This window comes from Ovis aries, chromosome 2 (assembly GCF_016772045.2).
Source record: "Ovis aries strain OAR_USU_Benz2616 breed Rambouillet chromosome 2, ARS-UI_Ramb_v3.0, whole genome shotgun sequence".
In the NCBI taxonomy this organism is placed as follows: domain Eukaryota; kingdom Metazoa; phylum Chordata; class Mammalia; order Artiodactyla; family Bovidae; genus Ovis; species Ovis aries.
The window spans coordinates 128,302,146-128,327,419 of record NC_056055.1 but is presented as its reverse complement, the minus strand read 5'-3'; the positions used below and the strand labels follow the sequence as shown (position 1 = coordinate 128,327,419).

Sequence of the window (25,274 nt, the reverse complement as noted above, 5' to 3'; positions counted from 1 at the left end):
CTGAACATCATGAATGGAAGCAAATACTGAACCAAGCTTTAGATATGTGACAGAGGCCTCAGTCTGTATTAGCCTGTAATAAGAAGTATAGAATGAGCCTGATATTTTCTACTTTAGATCAGATTCATTTTTTTTAACTTTAATTTTATTCCAGAATAGTTGATTTGCAATGTTTTTAGTTTCAGGGGTAGGCAAAGTGATTCAGTTATACATATATTCATTCTTCCTTAGATTCTTTTCTTACAGATATAGATCAGATTCATGTTTAATAATGCTCTGCAAAAGTCTTCATTAAAGATTCAGTGATAGGACAGTGCAAAGAACCTCCGTCCGATTAGTGGTTGAAGAAGTAGCCATTTGAGAACACGACCCTAGTGATACAGTGACGCAGGCAAGCTGATGGATCATCTGAGAGATACACGTTAAATATATCTCCCTTTATGGAACGTCAGTGTTTGCTGTGCTACCAATTCCATTGTGACCAAATACTTCTTTAAATGGTTGAAAACAAATATATGAAAATCATAAATAATCACAGCATTGTTGCAGAAGCACACTCTATAGTTGTCGTAAAATGACTCCTTGGGAGAAATAATTCACATGGTAAACATATTCAGTAAAACCAGGACATTTTGCCCTTACTGCAAGTGGATTTTTATTTCCCTTCTTTCATGTACTTCTTGTCTGAGCTCAGGGTGATGAATTTGTAGATGGCAATTTCAGTTGCAACTCTGTCTCTGAGGCACTGAATCTCGGTTATTGTAGTTCTGAAGATGAACTTTATTTTCTAAATAAAAAGAATGATGAAAGATTCATTTGAAGTTTGTAGGAGTGATGTAGATTTTATATTTATGTTTCCTTGAAGTAAGTAGATAAAATCCTTCCAGAAGAATAAGTTACTCCTAAAGGATAAATGAACGCTTGAGGAATTATATAAATTATTTCAAATATCACTTATGAATTATTGCTCCTGTTTAATGAATGACATCCAAAAAGACTATTACATGTAGCTTGTTTTGCAAGGAAACTTTTTTATTTTTCAATTTTTTACATTGAGGTATAATTGGCATACATTATATTAGTTTCAGGTGTAATATTTGTGTATATTGTGAAAGAGTCACCAAAACAATCATTCCTCATCATACATAATTGTAAATAGTTTTCTTGCGATGAGAAATTTTAAGGTCAACTCTCTTAGCATCTTTCAAATGTGCAATACAGTATAATTAACTGCAGCTCCCTGATAGCTCAATTGGTAAAGAATCCGCCTGCAATGCAGGAGACTCTGGTTCAATTCCTGGGTCAGGAAGATCCCGTGGAGAAGGGCTAGGCTACCCACTTCAGTATTCTTGGGCTTCCCTTGTGGCTCAACTGGTAAGGAATCCACCTGTAATGTGGGAGATCTGGGTTCAATCCCTGGCTTGGAAAGATCCCCTGCAGGGAAAGGCTACCCACTTAGGAATTCTTGGGCTCCCCTGTGGCTCAGCTGGTGAGGAATCCACCTGCAATGCGGGAGACCTGGGTTTGATCCCTGGGTTGGGAAGATCCCCTGGAGAAGGGAAAGGCTACCCACTCCAGTATTCTGGCCTAGAGAATTCCATTAACAGTAGAGTCCATGGGGTCACAGAGAGTCGGGACATGACTGAGCGACTTTTACTTTCACCATGCCATACATTACATCCCCATGACTTATGTGGAACTTTGTATCTTTTGATCTTCTTCACCTATATTTCCCATCCTGCACCCCTCACCTCTGACAGCTACCACTCTGACAAAGAACCCTTTAAAACTAAGAAATAGATCTTTCTTTCCTAATAAGATCAGTCTTGGAATTTTATGGTTGTTATAAATTTTTCTTTTTGTTTATTGGCGATCTTCTTTAGCAGATAGTCATTTACGGTGTCAGATTTGAAATAAATTCTTATCAAACTGCCAGAATATTTATCGAGAGAATGTCTGACTACATTTGTTTTTGCCCAAATCAACACTGGAAAATCAAGCCAGAAACCAATAAAGATAAGGAAAAGAAATACTCAGGGTCTAGGGCTGGCAAGGAGATGTCAGAGTCAACTGTTATATAGGTTTGACTCTTATATCATCTGTTCACTCTACATTAAAAAAAAAAAAGAAAGATAGAAACCCCTCAAATTGGAAACAAATGAAAATAAATGAACCTAAACCATACTTGAAGGGCTTCTCTGGTAGCTCAGTAGTAAAGAATCCACCTGCCAAGCAGGAGACCAGGCTGGACTCCTGGGGGTCATAAGATCCCCTGGAGAAGAAAATGGCAACCCACTCCAGTATCCCTGCTTGGGAAATTCCATGGACAGAGGGGCCTGGCAGCTACAGTTCATGGGATCACAAAGAGTCAGACACAATTGAGCGACTAAGCAGCAGCAGCAGCAAATCATACATGAAATTAGTTCTGTAGCCGCACAAGATAAAATTACTCCAGGTGACATCTGCCTGCAGTACTCTGCCTGTTCTTCCTCAGTCAGATGTTCTAATGACAAGAGGACTCAAAGAAGGCTGCAACTTCACTCAGAACTTTTATTATTAGTAACAACTTTGATATTGTAGTTTTCAAATGTTTATATATGGGTGGTGGTATTGGTTTAATTGCTAAGTCGTGTCCGACCCTTGGATAGCCTCATGGGCTATAACCCTCCAGGGTCCTCTGTCCATAGCATTTTTCAGGCAAGAATACTGGAGTGGGTTGCCATTTCCTTCTCCAGTTTATATATGGGAGGATTAAGCAAATAACCAAAGATGTTAATTTTCAAAGTTTATAATTCTTTTTTTTTTAATTTGTAAAAATAATTTTTGAAATATACATTTAAAATTGTTTCCTCTTTCATATTTCAGGCTAGTTTTTAGAAAGTTATTTAATAAAGACAATTTAATATGTTCCCAGTATTCTATATAACTGCAACTATTATCACTTCAAAGATAAAGAAAATAAATACCTGTATATAATTATATTCATTGCGATGCTCTCTACATTTCTGCAGTTTTGCTTTATAACATAAGCCTGGATGTGAACCGAAAGGCAGAGTCTCCATCGAGATTTTACTTTTCTTCCAATGGAACTTATGATGTGATTACAAGAAGCATGCAAGTACAGAGCAAAGCAACTAGCTGCAAAACACATCGAGCATTTATGCGGGTAACGTAAACTTGTTTTCATTAACAGACATGTAGCCTTCAGTATTATCAATACATTTAATTCTTATTGCATTGGTATGTTTTATAAAACATAGTGAAAAGTGTTAATGCCTCCTGAACTACCTAGTCTACTCCTCTGTAGTCTACATGTTAGACACTCCTGTGACCTGGACAATTCAAACTCTTACTTACTGCTGCTTCTTTGCTTCACGTTTATCACATTTAGCGCATCTCTGTTTTTACAGATTTGCCTTTTCCTATCCTCAGTTGTTACTGCCCCATCTCTGTTTACATGCTTGCCTAAAAAGGTAAATATCGAGTAGCTCTGCTGAGCCCCAAACCTATGCCTGGTAGATATTGGGGGCTAGGGGGAGGCTTTGGAAGTTGGTTTGCTTTTCATGTGACTTTAAGAAGCAGAATCAAATGTGGCTGCTTTTGGATTGTGCCTTTGTCTCTGGGCCAGCGCTGTTGGTGATGTCAGTGGGAGCTCAGACGGTTGTCGTGTGGTGGGGATCATCTGTGGGCCAGGATGATGGCTCTCGTGATCGTTTGGTGTGTATTCTGCCAAAGCATAGCCGATTTCATGTTTCTTTTATTAAAACACTCATTCCCAAACTGATCATCACGTTCCTTACATTGGTCACATTTTATCGTACGAAGCAGTGCCAGGCCTTTTTCATTAGGGAATGGTGTACTTCATCAGAAAATCTATTGTCACAAAAAAGCCAAACTATTCCCGGGAGCCCTTTCTGGGATTTCAAATAGTAGCCTCAGCTTAGCCCTTAATTTTCCCTTAGATACTTATTGCAAGCAAATGCAAACAAGCAACAGGACTATTAAATGTTAAGAGCAATAATCCTTATGCTATTTCCTCATTTCCCTTAACAATTTTTATTATTGTACTAGGGTAAAGCTATTAAATGGTCAAGAGTCAAAAGTATGGAATGATATTAGAGTAACCATCACTGATATGGTGGGGATTAGAAAGGTTTTTTTAAAAAATTCTACACAGTTAATTTTATTCCAGTTAACCAATTTTAGAGACGAACATTGAGGCCATTTTAAAGATAATAAAAGGACCAGCATTAGACATTGATGAATATATTGTGTTGAACTTGTATGAATGCCAGTAAATTGATCTGATTTATTGGTCCTATTTCTTGGTATTGTTCCTATGACTAAAGATCCATCAAAATTGTGCACATTCCTCAGAATAAGCTTGTACCCAAAATGACAGCTGAGCAGAGGTTTCTGTGTTAGTTGCATCTATACTTGTTGTGTTACCACGGTAGCGACAGCAGCAGGTTACAGCCCTGACTTTAGGCCATAATGACCGTCAAAAATAGCATTTAGCTCTGGGATTGGTACATAGTGGGACTGTTTATTAAAAACTGATTGCTTCTTCCAATGTTGTTTTTCCTTTCTAACTTACCTTGCTTTTGTTTGGGACGTTTTAAACCTATTACATAGAAAGTCAGAAGGCTACTCCAATACCCTCCCTTGCAACAAATCCAAAGGGTAGGTGTAGAAACTACAGAAGCAGCTGTCCTCACCTTGAGTTTTGTCAAGGACTTCTAGCTGTTAATTTGGGAAGAGATGAAGATTTACTGTGTGCATTTCCCACCCTCACCAGCATGGTATCCAAGGCATTCAGAAACATTAACTGAGCGGCCCCTTTGTTTTGTAAAATGTGTCCAGTGTCAGGGGTGTGTTATACATATGCACTCGACCTCAGCACCGGATACAGTTAAATAAGGTGATACTTTTTAATCATGTTCTCAGGCCCACAGCCCCCACCTCTCAGAGGACAACCCGCCTGCAAGTTGGGCATGCTTCCTTTGTATAGGTTCTGTTGGCTAAACCAATTAAGCTCTACTTCCTCTTCCAATTAATTTAATAGATATTGAGTACCTACGTGGTGTCAGGTTGTTTGAGACTTTTATATATGTCAATGACTGAAACATAAAAAAGGTTACTACCTTCATAGAGCTTATAGTGTAGTGTGGTGAAATAAACAACAGTGTAACAAAATGTAAATTTTTTGTAAATTTTATAGTATTTTAGAGGAAGATAAGAGTGTTAGTTGCCCAGTCTTTTCCAGCTCTTTGCCACGCCATGGACGATAGCCCACCAGGCTCCTCTGTCCATGGAATTCTCTAGGCAAGAATACTGGAGTAACCGTTCGTTTCTCCAGGGGATTTTCCTGACCTAGGGTCTCCTGCATTGCTGGCAGATTCTTTACCATCTGAGCCACCATATGGGAAATGGAAAAAGGAAAGGAGGACAGACAGAGCACAGGAGATAACAGAATGCTGGGGAAGGAGTAAGGGTGCGGTTTTAAATAAGGTGCTCAGAGGGAGTTTCATTCAGAAGGTGACATTTGAGCAAAGACTTGAAGGAAGCAGGGAAGTTACCAGGGGCAATGTAGGTACCTGGGGCAGTGGTCCTCAACTTTGGCATCCCCAGCGTCACGTGGGAAGCTGGTTAACACCACAGATTGCTGTGCTCCACCTAGAGTTCTTGATTCAGTAAATCTTCAGTGAGGCCTGAGAGTTTCCATTTCTATAAAGGGTGCAGGTGATGGTGATGCTGCCAGCTTGGAAACTATGCTTTGAGAATCCCCCATCCAGGAGGAGAACAGTACAGGAAGAAGAATTAGGTAAAAACAAAAACCTCAAGACAAGAACATGCCTGGTTGTTTTAGAGAATCACAGGGAGGCAAGGATGGCTTTGGAAAAGAGAACAAGGGGGAGAGTAGTAGAAAAAAAGTCAGATCACATAAGACCTGTGATTTTCTTTCTCCAAATAAAATGGGATCTATTGCAGAGTTTGGAGCAAGAGAGACGACATGATATAACTGAGTAATAATAAGGAATACTCGAACTGCTTCCTAATTGCTATGTTGAGCCTAGGCAGCCACAGATTGACACAGGACGAAGAGGATACTTCAGTAAGTCAGCTGAGAGATGATGGCTCCAGTGAAGATGGTGGTAGTGGATATGGTGAGAAACAGGGGACGACAGATCCTGCACAATTTACTGAAAGATTGGATGTCTAACATTAGAGAAAGAAAGGCTCCAAAATGATTCCAAGGTTGTTAGCCGAAGCCACTAGAAGAATACTGTTTTCATCAACAGGGCAAGGGAAACAACTCTCAGGCAGAAAATGTTGACGTTCAGTTGTGGACCTGCTGAGCTGGAGCAATTTGTTTTACTTTTAAGTGTATGGAGCAATTCAGCATTTCAATATACTCATCTGGAGTTGGAGAATGCTCTGGAACCGGAAATACCATGCCTCTTTGGCATACGAATGAGGTTTAAAGTCATATGAGGTGGCTGAGATCATGACAAGAGGAGAGAAGAGGCAAGGTCTGTGCTCTGGGCACTACAACATGGAGAGATTGAGAGAGAAGGCTTACAATGGCGGTGAGAAGGACCAATCCGTAAGGAAAGAAATCAAGAGCTCCTGGCGTCCCGGAAGTGAAGTGAAAAAAGCAGGGTAAAGAGGAGGGCATGACGGTGTTTTCAGTGCTTCTGCTTAGTCAGATAAGATGAAGACTAAGAACTCACCGTCAGGTTTGGCAATGTACAAGCTGTTTGTGATCACAACAACAGTGTTTCAGAGGAACAGTAGGGGGAAAGGAAAGGAGGAGAAGAACTGGAGACACAGAGTAGTTTATTCTTTCACAGATTCTTGCTCCAAAGGGGACTGAAGAAAAGGGGCTGGGAGTCAGTAGCCGACAGAAGTAGAGTGACTTTTATTTTTCTTTTAAGATAAGAGGAATAGCATGTTTTCATGCTGATGGGTATGTTCTAACAGAGTGACATATTTAGGAAATAGATGAAAGAATAGTTGGAGCAAAGTTCTCAAGGCAAAAGCAGTGGGATTTGATTGTACAAATGAAGGATTGATTCTAGGGAGGCACAGGCATAGTTCCTTTGTTTCTGTGTAGATGTTGGGCACGTGTGTGTGGGAGGACTGGAAGTTCTCTTCTGATTGCTTTAATCTTCTCAATGAAGTAAGAAGCAAAGTCGTTAGCTTCAGTTGGAATGGAAGAGCTGGTGTTTAGAGTTTGGGAAGAAGATGGGAAATAGTCTTCTCAGAGTGTGAGAGAGTGAGAGGGAATAGTATGGTCCTGAGATGGCATTAGGCTCTCTCTTGCATCAGAAAGTGAGATGCGTCAGTAGGGCTGTGGTTCTTTCCAGTCACATTCAGCCTGATAGGTGGGAGTAAATGAGAGTCAACCGTGGTTGTGGTCTGCCAGCAGAGTGACACAAAGGAGAAAAGAGAGAGTTGAGGAGTAAGCAAGTGAGTGGTTATATCGTTGTTCATGAAGATAAAGCAAGGTAAGGAGAGGAGACAGGACATTAAGAGGGTGGGTGAGGAACAGGGGGAGAAAGCTGAATTGGAGGTCCCAGTGGGATCAGCAAATTGCTGGACTTGAGTATTAAAGACAATGAGCCAGGAAGATCTCACCAGTTTTACAACATGTAAGAGGCACTGGGATCTGAAGGTGAGGAAATGATTGAATTTTGTTTTTATTCTTTCACACAATCCATTGGTGATCTCACGTAAATGACAGTTTTTAACCCTCCTTATATTTTAAAAACTTGTTACAGTCTTTGATGGTAGAAAATTTGGCTATTTTTAAAATTCCAAATCTTCTCAAAAATCTTCACTTTTATTACCTCCTCTTTTAATCAAACATTTTAGTTTCATGTATTAGATCTTCTTGGAATGTGGTAGACAGTTTTAACAATTAATAATTATCACATCACTGGAATATAAATTTGTTGGTATGTTATTTTTCTGAGACTATATGGTCTTTTATCTGGTTGGTAAGCACATCAGATTTCTCAAGTCTACTTAATGTACTCATAAGTAAAACAGGTATTATATAAGATTTTTTTATGTGAATGGTCAAAATGTGTTCTTCAGAAAATAGGAAGGTAGAAATTATTATTTTTTCCTTATAGAACTCCCTTTTTTAGTTGTCTATAATTATGCCAAGCTTTAATTTTTGCTATTAGAGCCTTAAAATTATTAGATGTTATGAAAGAAGAAACTAGAATTTAGAGTTGGGAGTTAATAAAAGGTTTCTATGATAGAAAAGAATGGTTAATTTTTATGACTTACAGTGTTTTATCTATCAGAATTGTATTAGATATCACTTTTCCCTTTTTGAAAGTTCATGTAAGCATATGAAAATTGGCCTTAACAAGCATGAAATCAACCTGCTTGTGTATTTAGTTTGGAGAAGGCAATGGCACCCCACTCTAGTACTCTTGCCTGGAAAATCCCGTGGACGGAGGGGCCTGGTAGGCTCCAGTCCATGGGGTCGCTAAGGGTTGGACACGACTGAGCGACTTCACTTTCACTTTCACTTTCATGCATTGGAGAAGGAAATGGCAACCCACTCCAGTGTTCATGCCTGGAGAACCCCAGGGACAGGGGAGCCTGGTGGGCTGCCGTCTATGGGGTCGCACAGAGTTGGACATGACTGAAGCGACTTAGCAGCAGCAGCAGCAGTGTATTTAGTAGACTATAGCTTAGTCTTTCTTTGCTTTCTCTGAATCCTAGGTTTCTGAAATAAAGGAATTTTATTTTGTTACATGAGTCTTTGGGTGACTTCTAAAACCCATCATTTTGAGTAATCACTTCAAAAAGATGAATGTGCATTTGCTTAGTAAATATACTTATTTGTACTTTATTTGCTTTTATTTTTAAGCTATACAAAATTATACATAGTTTAATGAAGTACCATTTGCTCCAAAGTAGTTATATTTTAACCTCAACACACCATGGACTTTCTGCTGAAAATCTAAGTGCAAGCAAACTATATAACTATACTGATATTATGGTATCCTAGACGTAGGTTGATTATTCCAACATATATTAATTCTTTGTTAGATTCAAGGTCTTTGAAGATACTATCTTTTCCATGTTTGTATTCTTAGAGTTAGCACAGCTCATTAAACAAGGCCCTTAATTGAGTAATATTTAAGAAATTTATTGATGACATGTTCTCAGTGCTTTTTAAATACTTCTGTGAGGAAACAAATCTGAGAATAGTCTACAGGTATAATGGTTAGAGTACCCGTCTCGGGGATGTTATCTTTTCTCTGGAAGGTTTAGTCCCAGGTATTTGACAGTTCCCCCTCTGAAACATACTTAGCAGATGAAATGGTTATAATTACACATGGCCTTCCTGGCTCTGATTCCAACCTGTGCCCTAGTGTTCCCTTTTCCCATACCCACTCATTCCCCACATTGGCACCAGAGCAGCATTTCAAAAGCACAAATCTGATCACATTCCTTATTTAAAGGTCTTCTACGTGAGCATTTTCCCATGCCCTTTCAAGCGTAGATTAGTGTCTCTCCCTGTTTTGCACTTGTGTCTGCGTGTATCAGAATGTTCATCCCCCCACCATATGTGAAGACTTATGGGTTATAAACTGTGCCATAGACACTGACTTTCAGTTTTGTGTCCCTAGATCCTGCCTTCTACAGAGCAGACCCATGAATAGATATCTTCACATGTTTATTTATACCTCAACATCATTTTTCATTCGGTAATATTTTATAAATATTTCTGGCTCCACCCTTTAAATAAATTCCTTCACTGCATAAACACAGTAGGAGGACATGAACCTACAGCTCCATTCTCAAGTTGGCCATACTACAAATTTCTGTGAAACCAGACAATAAGGCAGACTTTGTGTAATTTCTGGCATGTGCTAATTTGCATGCTTGTGAGTGTCCTATTTTTATGTAATTGTCCATAAAAATGTGGCATGGAATCTTCATTATTTTTAATATAGATAGCGCGTGCCCATCCAAATTAAAAATTTCAAGCAAATCTACTTTTTCCCTCTTATATATTAATTAGTCACTTTAAGACATTCTTGATATTATAGCTTCTGTCCTTAGGTGGAGCTGTTAAAGTTAAGTAAGTGTGAATATCTGTCAAATACAGTTCTTGTAAGAGCGCACGTACATTTTATATATTGTGAGCAAAGCATAATTAATAGCTAATTAGGATAATGAAAGTAATATATACCAGATGTAGAGAAGACCTTGTGGAAAATTAGTATGAATTAGATAACATGTGATGTGGTCAAAGCAAGCTTGTTGAGAAGAATTAAAACAGTGGACATGTGGAGGGACAATCAGTGGCTGTCTAGCTCCTACACCTAGGGAATAATTTAATCAAGTTTGCTATTGCAGTACTCAGGGCTTCAAGCTGTTCCATTTTCACAAGTCAGTAACTTGGGATTTGGACCTTGATTTGCAGCATTCCTATATGGTCAAGGTTTCAGGTTGAGATGATCACTTACCGAGTAATCTAATAAAAACATCTCCGTGTGTGAGAATGGGAAAGCCGTGAGGGTCTTGCGTGCTTTGAGTCATGCTGCACCTCTTCCAGGTACCACTTCATTAGTACAAGTCTAATTGCCTCCCTAGTGGCTCAGCAGTAAAGAATCCACCTGCCAGTGCAGGAGACATGGTTTGATCCGTGGGTCGGGAAGATACCTGGGAGAAGGAAATGGCAAGCCATTCCAGTATTCTTGCCTGGGAAATCCTAAGGATAGAGGAGCCTGGTGGGCTACAGTCCATGCTGCTGCTGCTGCTGCTGCTAAGTCGCTTCAGTCGTGTCCGACTCTGTGCGACCTCATAGACGGCAGCCCACCAGGCTCCCCCGTCCCTGGGATTCTCCAGGCAAGAACACTGGAGTGGGTTGCCATGTCCTTCTCCAATGCATGAAAGTGAAAAGTGAAAGTGAAGTTGCTCAGTCATGTCCGACTCTTAGCGACCCATGGACTGCAGCCTACCAGGCTCCTCCATCCATGGGATTTTCCAGGCAAGAGTACTGGAGTGGGGTGCCATTGCCTTCTCCAGCTACAGCCCATGGGGTCGCAAAAATGTTGGATATGACTTATCAACTAAACAATATTTGTATTAGTAGAAAATGTAGCTCATTTTCTATTTAGTGTTCATTAGTTGGCAATAGACTGATTTTATTTTTTCTCACTCCTTCCAAATAGTCACCAGAACTTATTATAAGAAACTAATGTTCTGTAATTCCTTGGTTGGCTTATATGGCTACATTTTGAAGTAATATATGCACATAATAATCATATTTAACATCTTTTGAGATCTTAATACATACCAAGCATTGAGCTAAGTGTTTAACGTACATTATGCCACTGAATCCTCACAGCAATAAAGTGTAGGTGTCATAATCACCATTATTACCAACCATCTTCAGATGAGGTAATTGGTCCATAGATTATGGAATCTATCTAAGGTTACATAGATAACAAGTGAGGGACCTGAGGATTGAACCCTAGTACTCTACCTTCAGACCACTTGATTTTATCCATATATATATGTATGTTGCTAATGATGAGAAGAAATAATTACACCCCTTTTTAATTACATAAAGACATAGAATAGGTGTAGAATTTTATGTGATGTGTCATATTTATTAACTAACTTTTATCAAAAATTAATACAGATGTAAGCAGCATGGCTATAATTTTTATGATAGGTATTTTTTCTGTTCATTAGGGGTTATTAATTTATGAGCTTTGGAAATCTGCCTTTAGACAGAAATGTTTAATCTATACTGCAACTCTGAATTGTCTGTAAATAAATAGAAATCCACTGACATTATTCACTAGGATATTTGTCAGTTACAATGTCATGGATCTACTAAGGAACTAAGTGTAAATATAAACCTCATAAATATAACTCAATTACAGTTAAAATTAATATGTCTAGTCCTAGTGAAAATACTTGAGTTCTTTTAATGGTCAAGAGGGACTTTGCTGAATCTATTTTTTTAACAAGAACTATAGTTGGGAAAGATTGAAGGCGGGAGGAGAAGGGGATGACAGAGGATGAGATGGTTGGATGGCATCACTGACGCAATGGACTTGAGTTTGGGTAAACTCCGGGAGTTAGTGATGGACAGGGAGGCCTGGCGTGCGGTGGTTCATGGGGTCGCAAAGAGTCGGACGAGACTGAGCGACTGAACTGAACTGATAGATTGAAATGGGTATATGAAAACTAGAGTCAAGCCAAGCTTTACATTTAAGTTTTTAGTGTGAAAGACAATGAGTGTGATTTTTTTTCTGAGTATAGTACCAATTATAATACCAAAATAAAAGAAAAGAAAAACTGCATAGCTCCTATGTGCATGCTGAGTCACTTCAGTCATCTCCGACTCTTTGCAACCCTGTGGACTGTAGCCCACCAGGCTCCTCTGTCCATGGGATTCTCCAGGCAAGAATACTGGAGTGGGTTGCCATGCCCTCCTCCAGGGGATCCTGACCCAGGGATTGAACCTGACTCTCTCTGCATTGGCAGGCAGGCTCTTTACCACTAGCACCACCTGGGAAGCCCAGTTCCTATGTGGGTGGACAGCATCATCTGATTGTGAGCTTCCTTCTCAAACCCTGAGATTATATCTATTTTTAATTCTTTTATGCATCAGATACTTTTTCTATAGATTTGCCATCGACATTTCTTATTTCTTGTAGTTTAAATGGTCAACTGAATTCTGGTATAAATTCTCATCGATTACTTTATAGTGGACTCTTATTTGTCCATGCTTCTTGTTACTGTTCAGTCACTAAGTCATGTCTGACTATTAGTGACCCCATGGATTGCAACACACCAGGCTTCTTTGTGCTTCACTATCTCCCGGAATTTGCTTAGATTCATATCCATTGAGTCGTTGATGCCATCCAAACATCTTATCCTCTATTGACCCCTTGTTATCCTGCCCTCAGTCTTTTCCAGCATCAAGGTCTTTTCCAATGAGTTGGCTGTTCGCATCAGGTGGCCAAAGTATTAGAGCTTCAGCTTCAGCATCAGTCCTTCCAATGAATCTTCAGGGTTGATTTCCTTTAGGATGGACTGGTTGGATCTCCTTGCAGTCCAAGGAACTCTCAAGAGTCTTCTTCAGCACCACAGTTTGAAAGCATCAATTCTTTGGCGCTCAGCCTCCTTTATGGTCCAACTCTCACAATCATACATGGCTACTGGAAAAACCATAGCTTTGACTACATAGGGGCTGCCCTGGTGGCTCAGCTGGTAAAGAATCCTCCTGCAATGTGGGAGACCTGGGTTTGATCCCTGGGTTGGGAAGATCCCCTGGAGAAAGGACAGGCTACCCACTCCAGTATTCTGGCCTGGAGGATTCCACAGGCTGTATAGTCCATAGCGTCACAAAGTGTTGGACATGACTGAGCGACTTTCACTTTTCACTTTGACTGTATAGACCTTTGTCAACAAAATGTCATCCCTGCTTTTTAATACGCTATCTAGGTTTGTCATAGCAAGACAGGAAGAAAAATAAATGAGTCTGCTTTGTTCAGTATATATTGAAATTTTTATATCCATCTAGGCAGGGCTCAGAGAATTGCTTTCTAAGGAATGCCATGTTTTTTTTTTTTAATCTTACCTGACTTCCATATTTTTTTTTCACAGACGTGGGATTCTTGAACATCTTTACTATTTAGGGAAGCATTTCCTTAATTGAATGCCAAATGCTTTTGAACTTACTTTCTTATTTAATTACTTTATTTATTTCAAGTTATTTTAGTGTGTGTGTGTATGTCAGCAGATAATTTTGATAGTAATGTAGTGTATTCCCATTTAACAAAGGGGCATGGAAAAGATGATATAAATTTTAAGTTCATGGGAAAGTGTTTTTAAAAGAGAGAAAAATAATCCCTGCATGTAGGAATAAAGATTAAAATATATGAATTGACAATCAGGGGAATAAACTCACAAGTTGTTTCTTTGGGGGCAGAAGACAGTACCATTTAAAATTCTAATCACTCAGACTCTTTGATCACATATAAGTAAGATTAAGAATGATAAATGTTGTATAAAAATTAGTCAGGTATTAAACTTAGAGTGTCATACAGAGGAAAATGGATTCCAAATGGGTTGGATTACAATTCCTGTATAATTGATAAATCCAAGAACTCTTTCTTTGTGAAATGTGAAAGGACAATAAATATAGAAATACTGTAACAACTATTAATAAGAAAATTGTATGCATAGAAAATAGCATGGAAGAAAATACGCTGAAATGCACACCTCTATAACTATTAGATAGTTCTGGTTTTTCTTTGTAATAACTTTCATCTTTTTCCTAATAAACATGAATGCCTGTGATATGAGTGAAAATGTACAGTTCAATTTTTTAACAATATAGCTTAAAAAGAAAGGATTTTTTTTCACTTCCACATGTGTTTAACCTTGTGTAGGAAAGGAGGGGCTTATATATGTTTTTTAGTTTATAGGCTTATTTTTATTATTAATTAATATCGTTTTCAATTTCTTTAGAAAGATGTACGGGACATCCTCACCCCAATTCAGATTGAAGCCACTTACCACCTGGGACATCATGTCGTCAGTAAACGAAGTATAGAGGAATTCCCTCCACTTCAGCCAATTCTTCAGCAGAAGAAAGAAAAAGACATCATTGAGAAAACAGTAGGAATATTTTTCTTTATTTGAAACATAATGTGACATACAACGAAAGAAATTTTTTAATATTATATAGTTATACAGAAGTGAACTATATGAATTCTTTTTAAATTTTTATTTTTTTATAAAAAAGATTTATGGTATGTCTTGTTTTCCATTCTTTTTTATTTTCCCTTTAGGATGTTGAACTGAATACTTTTAACTATGCATTTTAATCATAGCAGTGATTTCCCATATATACATAAAATGCTGATTTTCTGTCCTCCATACCTTGTCAGTGAAGAAAGTATATTTCTAGCGAGGACTTCTAACGGAAGTGAGCGGCATTCGTAGGTTATTCAGGTCTTCATGTGTGCTCCGCTTACCTTTCTCATTTTCTGTCTCCTTTTTCATTTTGTCTCCCTCTCGATCACCTTGCCCACAGATTCACTCACGTCTTATTAGTCAGATTTTACTCATTCATAAACATGTGTATTTAATTACACAACAGTTTCTCTTTTTAACTTAACTATCTGCTTCTCAACCACATCTCAGGATCTAAATGCATTTTGAGATTGATCCTGCACTCTAACCAGTGAACTGCTTTTTTAAATGTATGCCAAAATATATCAGTTTCACTGACAGTTTATTCCCAGGAATCCAGTTCAGACTTTTACTATCCAACAACTAAAAGACAGAGTCAAAGGATGTTTGGGGCTGTGGTAGAAGTACTCATTAAAACATTCACTTAGAGCACATAGAACGCAAAAGACGAAAAGGACATTTAAAGGTCTAGGTCATATCCTGTCCAGGCAAAATTGCCCCTAAGTCACTTTAAGATATTTGAGCTTAGAATCAGCACTGTCTGCTCTCTGTGCTAAATCAAATAAAGATGATAACTTAAGAGCAAATTTTCTCTATACCCTTGTATGAAAATATTTATAGAAGTCATTTTTTTCACCCTTTTGTTGAACTTCAGCTTTCAATATCAACTACCTTTAAATGCCTTTAATAATGAACATCTCAGTAGTTAAAGTACATAAGCTCAACTCTTAGCAACTTGTAGTTATATTAAAATGAGCTACATTTTGATTCTTTGAACAGCCTGCTTTACAAATAGGAGTAGTAGAAAAGAGTTATATTTAAGTCATCTAGAGAACGGTTTTCCCTGTACACCTCCCTCCGCTGTCCTGGTCCAGGCAGTCTCCGTTCTGACGTGCCATTTGACAGTGCCCTGCTCTCTTTCCATTTCATGGGCCTGGCCCCTCCTCTGACTCTCTAGACTTCTCTCTTTTCTGTCTCTCTCCCCCTTTCACCTGCCCCTCTCTGCTTTCTTTCTTTTTATATATTTTATGTCTGTATTTCTTTGTCCAGCTTATACCTAAGGGCTTCCTGTGTAACCTTACCGTATCTCTGGGTCCTATTAAAATGCTCGGAATTAAATAAATTCTGGAATCTCTTGATAAGCTATCATTTGTTTTCATTCACTGTATCTTCACAGTAAAATTTCTACATTTTATTATTTTCAACAAATATAAAGCCACTGTTCTACCACCTGTGAAAACTGTGTCATGCTTATGCATAATAAGCAGGATCCCATGGCAGCACCAGAAAATCAAGAGGAATTCAGTGAAAAAGTCTTGGCAGTATAAGTTTTAAACTCTTACAGAGATTACTATCACAGTTTGATTAAACTTCTTTTTATACAACTACTATGAAAAAGAGATTGTTTTTTTTTTTCACTTAACACAGTTAGATTTTAAATTTACCTGTTGAAATAACTTGATTCCTTTAGCCCTGGAATTGTTATCTGAACCTTCTAATTCTCAAATTGAATGCTTTGAAAGTTATCAATTTGCTATATTAATTTTTTCTCATGTATTATAGATAAGTTATTCTTTAAAAAACGTGGAAATTGGCCTACTGATTTTAAATAAAATAAAAAATATTGTCATTTTATTTCCAGATAAACTTTGCCAGATTTTGTGCCCATGAAAACTGTACTGCTGATTTACAGGTTTCTGCAAAAATTGGATTTTTGAAGTAAGTGTACTTTGCTCTCTGTTATTCATCAGGATGGGGTACTTTATATGTGCATGTGGGTTCTAAAGAACAAAGGACTAAGAACTGATCATTGGGGGTTAACAACATTTAAAGACCTGGAAAAGAGGAGCATTATGCTGAAAGAGGCTACGTGATCTATACAGCAGTCATATAAGCATACGTTCAAAGGTGACCACTTATTGAAAGAATGTGTGAGCACTATGGTTTTCTCAGGCATAATTTTAATCTTTTTATTGATAACTCAGGTATTTCAGGATTTAAGTGTGTTTTAGATTATCATTAATATAATTGTATTTATTTTTCAGGCATTTTAAAGTGCCTGTTTAATAGAATTTTAGTGGCAAAATGAGCTAACCTTTATTACATAATGCTTAGCATTTTATCATCCAAAAACTGTTTACATAGTTCAGAGAAGTGAAAGTGTTTGTTGCTCAGTCATGTCTGACTCTGCAACCCCATTGACTGTAGCCCACAAGGCTCCTCTCTGTGAAATTCTCCAGGCAAGATTATTGGAGTGGGTAGCCATTCCCTTCTCCAGGGGATCTTTCTGACCCAGAGTTTGAACCCAGGTCTCTTGCATTGTAGGCAGATTCTTTACTATCTGAGCCACCAGAGAAGTCTGATGCACAAGTTCAGACTGATGCACAAAATCTCAAATTTATGTGACACATTTGAAAGGGAATAAACCATTTTGCTTTTCTAAATTCATAGAAGGGAAACAGAAAAAAAGAAAATACATGTAACATGCTTAGAATAGTGTACATAGTGCAAACTGGATAAATGTTTGCAAAAGAAACCATTGTAATTTTACATCATATTATGTCCTCTCTATTGACATTATTCTGCATGTGGAAGGGAAGATGTAAAAATGAAGATCGGAGATCTATACTTCAGGATAAGAGCTAGTTGTATATGAAAAGTGAGAGAGGCAAGGAGGCATCACTGACAGGGCAGAAAAATGGGAGACTCTTTTGGGGAGGTAGGGATATAAAGGAACCAGGTTTAAACTGGGGTATTCTGAGTTTGGTGAGATTTCTGTATGTAGCTCTCCACTGGAACATGTAGTTCAGGATTGTGTTTGGGGGTCCTCTATACATTAGTGACTTGGGAAAATGCCTGGGGTCAAAATGGAAATTTCACAGAGAAAAGCACTAAGGATCAAATCTTGGCAAGGGTGGATAAATTTCATTTAAAAAGCTTGAAAAGAATAAGGAGTTACTCCAGGAGACTGGAAAAGTAACTTCATAGAACCAAGAGGAAAATCAAGTTCATGGTGTGCTAGCCAATGGAAAATGTAAAAAGAGAGACTTAATACTGTACTTTTATAGAGATCGGAAACCATAATGAATGAGGAAAGGTCATGGAAGTTGGCACTTAAAATGTGACTGGTGGGGGAAAAATAGAAAGTCACCAGCAAATTTTAACATAGAAATGTCTGAGCAGTTGTAGTATAATAATAGCGTCAGTGATTAAGGGAATATTTATGTATTTATCCAAGGTTATTTATTTAATCATGGGGTGATATAAGCAAATGTGAGGATCAAAGGCAAGGAAAAGAATAAATTGAACAGAGAGTCGACTTAAATCCAGGGGACACTTTCAGATCCTACTGGAATTCTCCTGTGAAGGGTTTGGCGACTGTTCACAGTCTTTTTTCAGTGTTTTTTGCTTTCATTTCCATGATGCCATCCTACTCCCATTCTCTTTGTGTTGCTACTTCTCTAGCCCTGCCTTTTCAGTTGTGCTGGAGGATCACGGATTTTGGCTTTGTTGACTCTTTCTCACGCTCCCATATTTTCCCTGGATAATCTTACTCACCACTGTGACCTCCCCTGGCCTGCCTCTACTGCTGATGCCAGATCCATGCCTCTGAGCTCCACACCCACTCCTGCAATGCCTATCACGCATGAACTGTTGGGTGTCTAGTCACTATCCACCAATGACACAACCATTAGTTACCGAGGCCAACAACCTGGAGTTCAGCCTGCACCCTTCTCTCTTTCTTATCCCTGACATCAAATAAATTACCCAGCCTTATAATACTACCACCAGATTTACTTTTTATCCATCATACTACTCTATCTCTATGACTATTGCTTTGAACCAGGCACTCAATATCCTGCCTGAATCAATGGGCTTAACCGCTTTCTGGGATACTGGTGTCTGACTTTGCACTATTCGAATTCCTCTACCAAGATGTTTCCAGAGTGAGTTTTCTCACTTACACTTATGATAGCAGGGCTTTAGTAGTTCATTATCGTCTTAAAATCTGAAGTCCTTAGTGCTCTTTCTTAGCAATTCCACTGAACTTTTTTCCATTGATTGCAGAATATTTATGGTTCCTTGGCCATAGCATCCTCTCCTGAGCCTCTGTATCCTTTCACTTCGACCTACCTATGTGGTTAGCCCTTATTTATCTTATGAATCTCAGCTGTTTCCTAGGTAAAGCACCCCCCCCACCCGCGCGCTTTGTCTCTGGCTACAAAAACCCAAGTCCTCCTGTGGTCCTGCCCCCACAGGTCCTTGCACCTGTGCTCACCACTATTATTGTCCATCTCCACACTATCCTATAGGCTGCTTCAAGTGTCTATATTTTCATCTTTGTGTCCCTAACGCAAAATACAGTGCCTGGAATGCTATAGGTGACAAATAGATGTTTGCTGAGAATGCAGCAAGGTCCTAAAGGAAAGAGCGTGGGGATCAGATGCAGGTAGAAGGATTAGGCTTAGAAGGCAGTTAAGATTTTTCCTTATCTTGAGCTAAGAAACTATGAACAGATGCTGACATTAAGACATTTTAATGTGGTAGGAGGGCAAGTACAGAGAACTCATGGATGGCCAGAATAAAAACTGAGTTTATAAATGCAAAGTGAGGGCTTTGAGGATGGGTTTGGGACCTTGTGAAGGGAACGGGAAAAGATTCAAAATAACTGTAATAAATGGGATGGAGAATCAACCAGGAATCAGTAAAAAGGTTGACAAACAGTGTTGAGTACCCTGCTGGGGTGGGATGACATATGGCAGAGAATAAATTAATTCTTTTCACTTAGGCAATGCCAGGATAGCCTTGAGCATCCACAGTTGAGGGCCAAGAAGCCCTAACCTATTTGATTGATAATTGAACTCTATACTTAAATTATCCAGATTGGCTGCTTAGATAGTCCTAAAACAGCAACCACTAACTGCTTCATAATTCAGCATGTAATTGTGGTGCCTTTGTTGAAATATTAGATGAATAATTTATAACCTTCCCATTCATGTATTTATTTTCTTCCTAAAATGCTTAGTCTTCCTGGTACTTTTGCTGTCTGTCATGAGCCTTTGATAAGAAGAATAATTTTGTGTGGGAAAGATTATCTAAGATATAATTAAGTGGTGTTTTCATCTCTTTAAATCAGACACCCCCACTGTCACCTCGTCATCTTTCATTGCAATTCCTCAGGCCCATGAAAAAAAAAAAAAGTTGAAATTTATAGGAACTTGTGAAGAAGGCTAATTTCCTGAAGCATTAAAATATATCTTCCTGAATTAAGATATTAAATCATTAATTTAATTATCAGTTTTTCTTCATACCATATTTCTCATAATAAGAAGTTACTTTGCCTACTTTGTATTTTAAGTTGAAATAATAATGTTTCTTATTATAGTCAAAATATGAAGTCCATTATGATTGTATGGTAAGACACTGTTTCTCAAGATGTGGTCTTAGAGTCACCTTCATGAGAATCAGCTGGGATGCTTGATAGAAATGCAGGCTCCTAGGCCCTGACCATCCAAATCAGCATCCATGGGGACCAGGCCAGAGATATTCATTATTAAGAAGGCTATCAGTGGTTCTTATCAAACTAAAATCTAAGAATCCAAGAATTGTTGTGGTTTAGAGTTTAGATTTAAAGTCAGGCTAACCTGGTTCAAGTTTATCTGTGGTTTACTAGCTGAATAACCTTTTAAAAGAAGACTTGCAACCTCTGCAAACTTCCTTCCTCATCGATAAGAAGGTAAAATAGTACCTACTCTGTAAGGTTGTTTTAAAAATAAAATGCAGTGATGCAGAGCAGTACATTACCTAGGCAAAGCCTGGGACACATGGAAATGTGATGTTATTATTTTTTATAACATTATGATTGGGATAGTTATAGACCATATCCCCCAAAAAGTTTCTGTTTGGCAAAAAAAAAAAAAAAAAACAGAACTCTTGCCAGTGAATTCTAAACATTTTCTGAGCATGCACTGGTTAATGTCCAGAGTTTATTGTTTCTTTATGTCCCAAGAGTGCTGCTGACTGTGCCTAGGTCAATAGTTTTCAGTTCTGTGAAGCCTGAAGTGGCCTGAAAGCCAGTGTAAAGTATAAGTCCCGTATCTTTTGCATCGGTTATGAAGGTTACAAGCTATTTCCATTACGTAAATGATAACTTACTTGAAGAGTTTTCAAGTGATAACTTGTCTAATTAATTTTTAGGCCCACAGGTGAAGGGTTATGACCAACTACTTTGCATTTGAATAGATTGTACTCTATCAGACAGAAATCTGCCTTCTCAGTCATGGTAGGCAAATTGCAATCGTATGTTCTATGCCTTCTCCCAACTGTAACTTCCTTGGCCCTGATGGCATGTCTGTGTCTCAGAGCTACAAACCTGCTTCAGGTGAATGTATTTACTCCATCAAAGACATGAGTTTCTGACGACTGCAATAACTGACTGTCAGCGGCAAGCTAAATAGCGCTGATGCACTCCATTTCATGTTTCTATGAAGTTGTGGCTTCCTCCTGAATCTCTAAACTCTCAGGTCAGTAAACCCCAATCAAATGGACTTACACTGAGAAATGAAGATGACCAAATATCTTTATCCACATTCCAAGTAGAATTTACAGACAGAGTAGCAGGTATCAGCCATCACACCAGCAGCTGAAAATCGAGTCTTTCATAGAGATGGCTGATCTGACACTACCTCTCTTCTGTGCCTCCGTCACACTTCCAGGGTAAGAGCTGGAGGTGTTTCCTGACCAGAAGTCCCCACTTTTGGTTAGGAATGCTTTTAACTATAACAGAATATTAGACTAACACTAACTTAATGCATGCTCAGTCTGCTGCTAAGTCGCTTCAGTCATGTCCAACTCTGTGCGACCCCATGGACTGCAGCCCACCAGGCTCCTCCATCCATGGGATTTTCCAGGCAAGAGTACTGGAGTGGGGTGCTATTGCCTTCTCCTGAACTTAATGCATAGAGGCGTTTAATAATTTTGCAGAATCAGCAGTCTGGAGAAGGTGGATAGGTTCAGTGCAAAACTACCAAAATCTGGACATTCATGGTTCATGTCTGTCTTTCCAGTTCTCTCGGCTTTTCTCTTGTGGTTATCAGAGGGCCGTCACAGCACAAGCTTTCCAATAAACAGAAAGGGGAGGAAGCAAAGTTCCGTGTCCTCTTGAGGCTGGCTTTCGAGGAAGGGAAGTGTCTGAGCAGACTTGTTATCCTGATGAACCAGACTGTGTCACATTCTTCCCACTGAATCTCTCCTGGCTGAAGGAGGATGGAGGCATCATGATCTTAGATTAGTCAAAATTCACTCCCTGACACCAAACAAGGACCTTAGCTTCTGCAGTATCAAGGGGACACTCCCTATTGCTTGAATAATCCAGGGTTCTGTTAGCAGATAAGGATGGAGATCACTGTTGGATAGACTGTGTGTGTGTGTGCACACGCACACACACACGTGCACTCAATTGTTCAGTCATGTCCAACTCCTTGTGACACAAGACTGTAGCCTGCCAGGCTCCTCTGTCCATGGGATTCTCCAGGCAAGACTATTGGAGCAGCTTGGCATTTCCTTCTTCAGGGGATCTTCCACACAAGACTGTAGGCTGCCAGGCTCCTCTGTCCATGGGATTCTCCAGGCAAGAATATTGGAGCAGCTTGACATTTCCTTCTTCAGGGGATCTTCTCGACCCAGGGATCAAACCCAAGTCTCCTGAGTCTCCTGCATTCCAGGTGGTTTCTTTACTGCTGAGCCTCCAGGGAAGCCAGACAGTGAGCAGTGTGTAACTACACTGTTCTTTTAGCCCCAAAAGAGTAAGTCTAACAACACTGTCCATTTTTACAATGCTGATATTAGGAATCTATGCCTCACTGATGTCACCAAGTTTGGGGAAGAGGAATTGTATGCTTTATACACTAAACATTCTAATTACTAGTTCGGTCTTCCAGTCATATTCCTCTGCTAGCTGCCTTGGGCTCTCAATGAGTCTGTCTTTATTCAGTAAAATCTTCTTAAATGTCAGGTAACTGATATTTCCCAGTAGATGAAAATTTTCCAGTGCTTAATTTTTTTCCCAAAGTCAGTAATAAAGACAAAAGAGGAGACATATTTACTTGGGCCTGTAGGCCACTTCCTGCAGGTTAGGTTTTGTCAAATAAATGACTCATGTACCTTGACACGGGTACATATTAATTCATATTATATTTTGTTCTAGCATCTTTATTAAAAACATGTTAGCTATGAAGCAGTCATTCATCTTATAGAGGCAAAGTGCATTCATTATATTAAGACTTAGGAAGCATGCATTCAGGAAAAACATAGAGCCTGGTGCTGAAATACATGATTTTTCTATTTTCCCCTTATTAAGTTATGATTCTGCATGTATACAGTATCTTGATCTGCTTAAATTACGAGGATTCTAGGCTTCTTTGTAAATTTCAAGTCTGCATTACGCATGTTTTAATGAAGAATGAACTACGATTCCCAGGAAAAGCTCTGGTTCAGCCTTGTCGCACTTCCAGATGTGCACCTGGTCCTTTATTATGTCTCACATAAAAAGCTGGCGGGCCTCCTTCTGCCGGCCCCTCGTTAATGATTCAAGGTACAATAAGATATGTGCATATGTATGTGTGTGTACATGTATATATATACACTATATATATGTACACACATATACACAAAGAGTAGAGTCGTAATCATGATACTGCGGCAAAATAGCTTAAAAATGGGAAATAGACCAGGAGCCTCACTGCTGAAATGTGAACAGTGTGTGTTTCTCTTTAATTTGCTGTTGTCTTGGAACCTAGCTGTTTATGCAGTGCTTTCACCTTCTGTTGCTTGTCTAAGTGCCAACTTCTTTCCCAAAGGTGTTCAGTGACTAATGCTTTGGTTACAAGCCAGAATATTTTATAAATGTCTATTTCTAGGCAGCTCTTCTACAAGTCTTAATTAAACTTTAATGTCAAGCTGAAGTTTACTTTTGGAACCTCTTCGGTTCCTTTAGTTGTACTTTGGCTCTGGAGAAGTAGAGGGGTTGTGGGAGAGCCGTGTTTGTGCACATCTCCCCCCTGCCCCAACACAGAGCCACCAAGCAGATGAGTGCTAACGTAACACAAAGGTTTATAGCACAAGAATGAGCAAGTCACAGCCATCCCCTCACATGTTGGGAGAAAGAGCACACGGTCACTGAGTCAGATTCTTCTACCCTGAAATGTGCCTGGGGTTTAGAAGAGTTACTGCCTTGTTAGTTATCATTCATCCTCCCAGAAATATCCAACTTCTCAGACCCAGGGGTCAGAGCTAGAAATGATGCCTAGGAACATTTTAATTCCTTTCTCCTCAATGTCATTACTATCAGACAAGGAATTATGAGGTCTAGGGGGTCATTTCCTCTAAGGCAGCATCCAGTGCCATCTGAAATAATGAAGCTTCTGTTACTGTCAAAATAATACAGATTTTAAATATAGTAATATGTGGTATGCTTATTTTGAAATAATTATGCTCCTCAGTCAGGCTGCTCAATGACAGAGCCAGCAAACTTTTTACATGAAGGGACAGACAGTAAATATTTTAGGCTTTGTGGGACAGAGATCTGTCTCAACTGCTCAACTCTGCTGTCAGAGTGCAAAAGTGGCCTCAGATGAGTGGGCATGGCTCTGTTCCAATAAACCTTTATTTGCATGACTGGGCAGCAGTCCAAGTTTGGCCTTCAGGCAGCAGTTTTTGAACCCCTACTCTATGGTATGCTTGCTTTTTATATGAGAATCCTGTAGGACATTTTAATTTTTTATTATTTAAACATAGTTATTTATACTGTATTTTCTTTATTTTCCCCACTTTATTTATTTTTTTGGAGGCTAATTACTATACAATATTGTAGTGGTTTTTGCCATACATTAACATGAATCCACCACGGGTGTACAGGTGTTCCCTGTCCTGAACCCCCCTCCCACTGCCCTCCCCATCCCATCCCTCTGGGTCATCCCAGAGCACTAGCCCCAAGCATCCTGTTTCATGCATCGAACCTGGACTGGTGTATTTTCTAAACGTAACTTGTTAGTAAAATTTCAACTGGTTGTCAGAATTAGCCTGGTTTAGAGATTTTTTTTTTTCAGGAATTAGTCCTGGGTTAGGGGTCTGCTCGTAGATAGACAGACTGATGGACACCGCATAATTACATATATATGTTTACTGGAAAACTATAGAGGCTCCAAACTGGAATTGTCAAATTCCAATGATAGTTGAAAAGATAAATAAAATATAGCATATTTATAAACATTAATATGCACACTAGTTAGAAGAAACAC

At 38.9% G+C, this 25,274-nt stretch overlaps 1 protein-coding gene across 4 annotated transcripts in view; it reads left to right on the top strand.

The window, feature by feature from the left end:
• The window catches only part of ITGA4 (integrin subunit alpha 4), a 95,242-nt gene that overhangs the window by 49,064 nt on the left and 20,904 nt on the right, over positions 1 to 25,274 (top strand). Inside the window, exons 15-19 of one of the 4 annotated variants that reach the window (XR_006058723.2) lie at positions 3,012 to 3,166; positions 14,530 to 14,679; positions 16,619 to 16,695; positions 21,175 to 21,259; positions 21,340 to 21,441. Coding sequence is in view for 3 of the 4 variants with exons in the window: in XM_042243656.2 (XP_042099590.1) it covers positions 3,012 to 3,166; positions 14,530 to 14,679; positions 16,619 to 16,695; positions 21,340 to 21,388 (431 nt within the window). In the remaining variant the exon portion in view is untranslated. Of the gene's footprint in view, positions 1 to 3,011; positions 3,167 to 14,529; positions 14,680 to 16,618; positions 16,696 to 21,174; positions 21,316 to 21,339; positions 21,497 to 25,274 lie in introns of those variants that run through there. The other 3 variants (XM_042243656.2, XM_042243657.2, XM_004004537.6) reach the window with 3 other exon arrangements.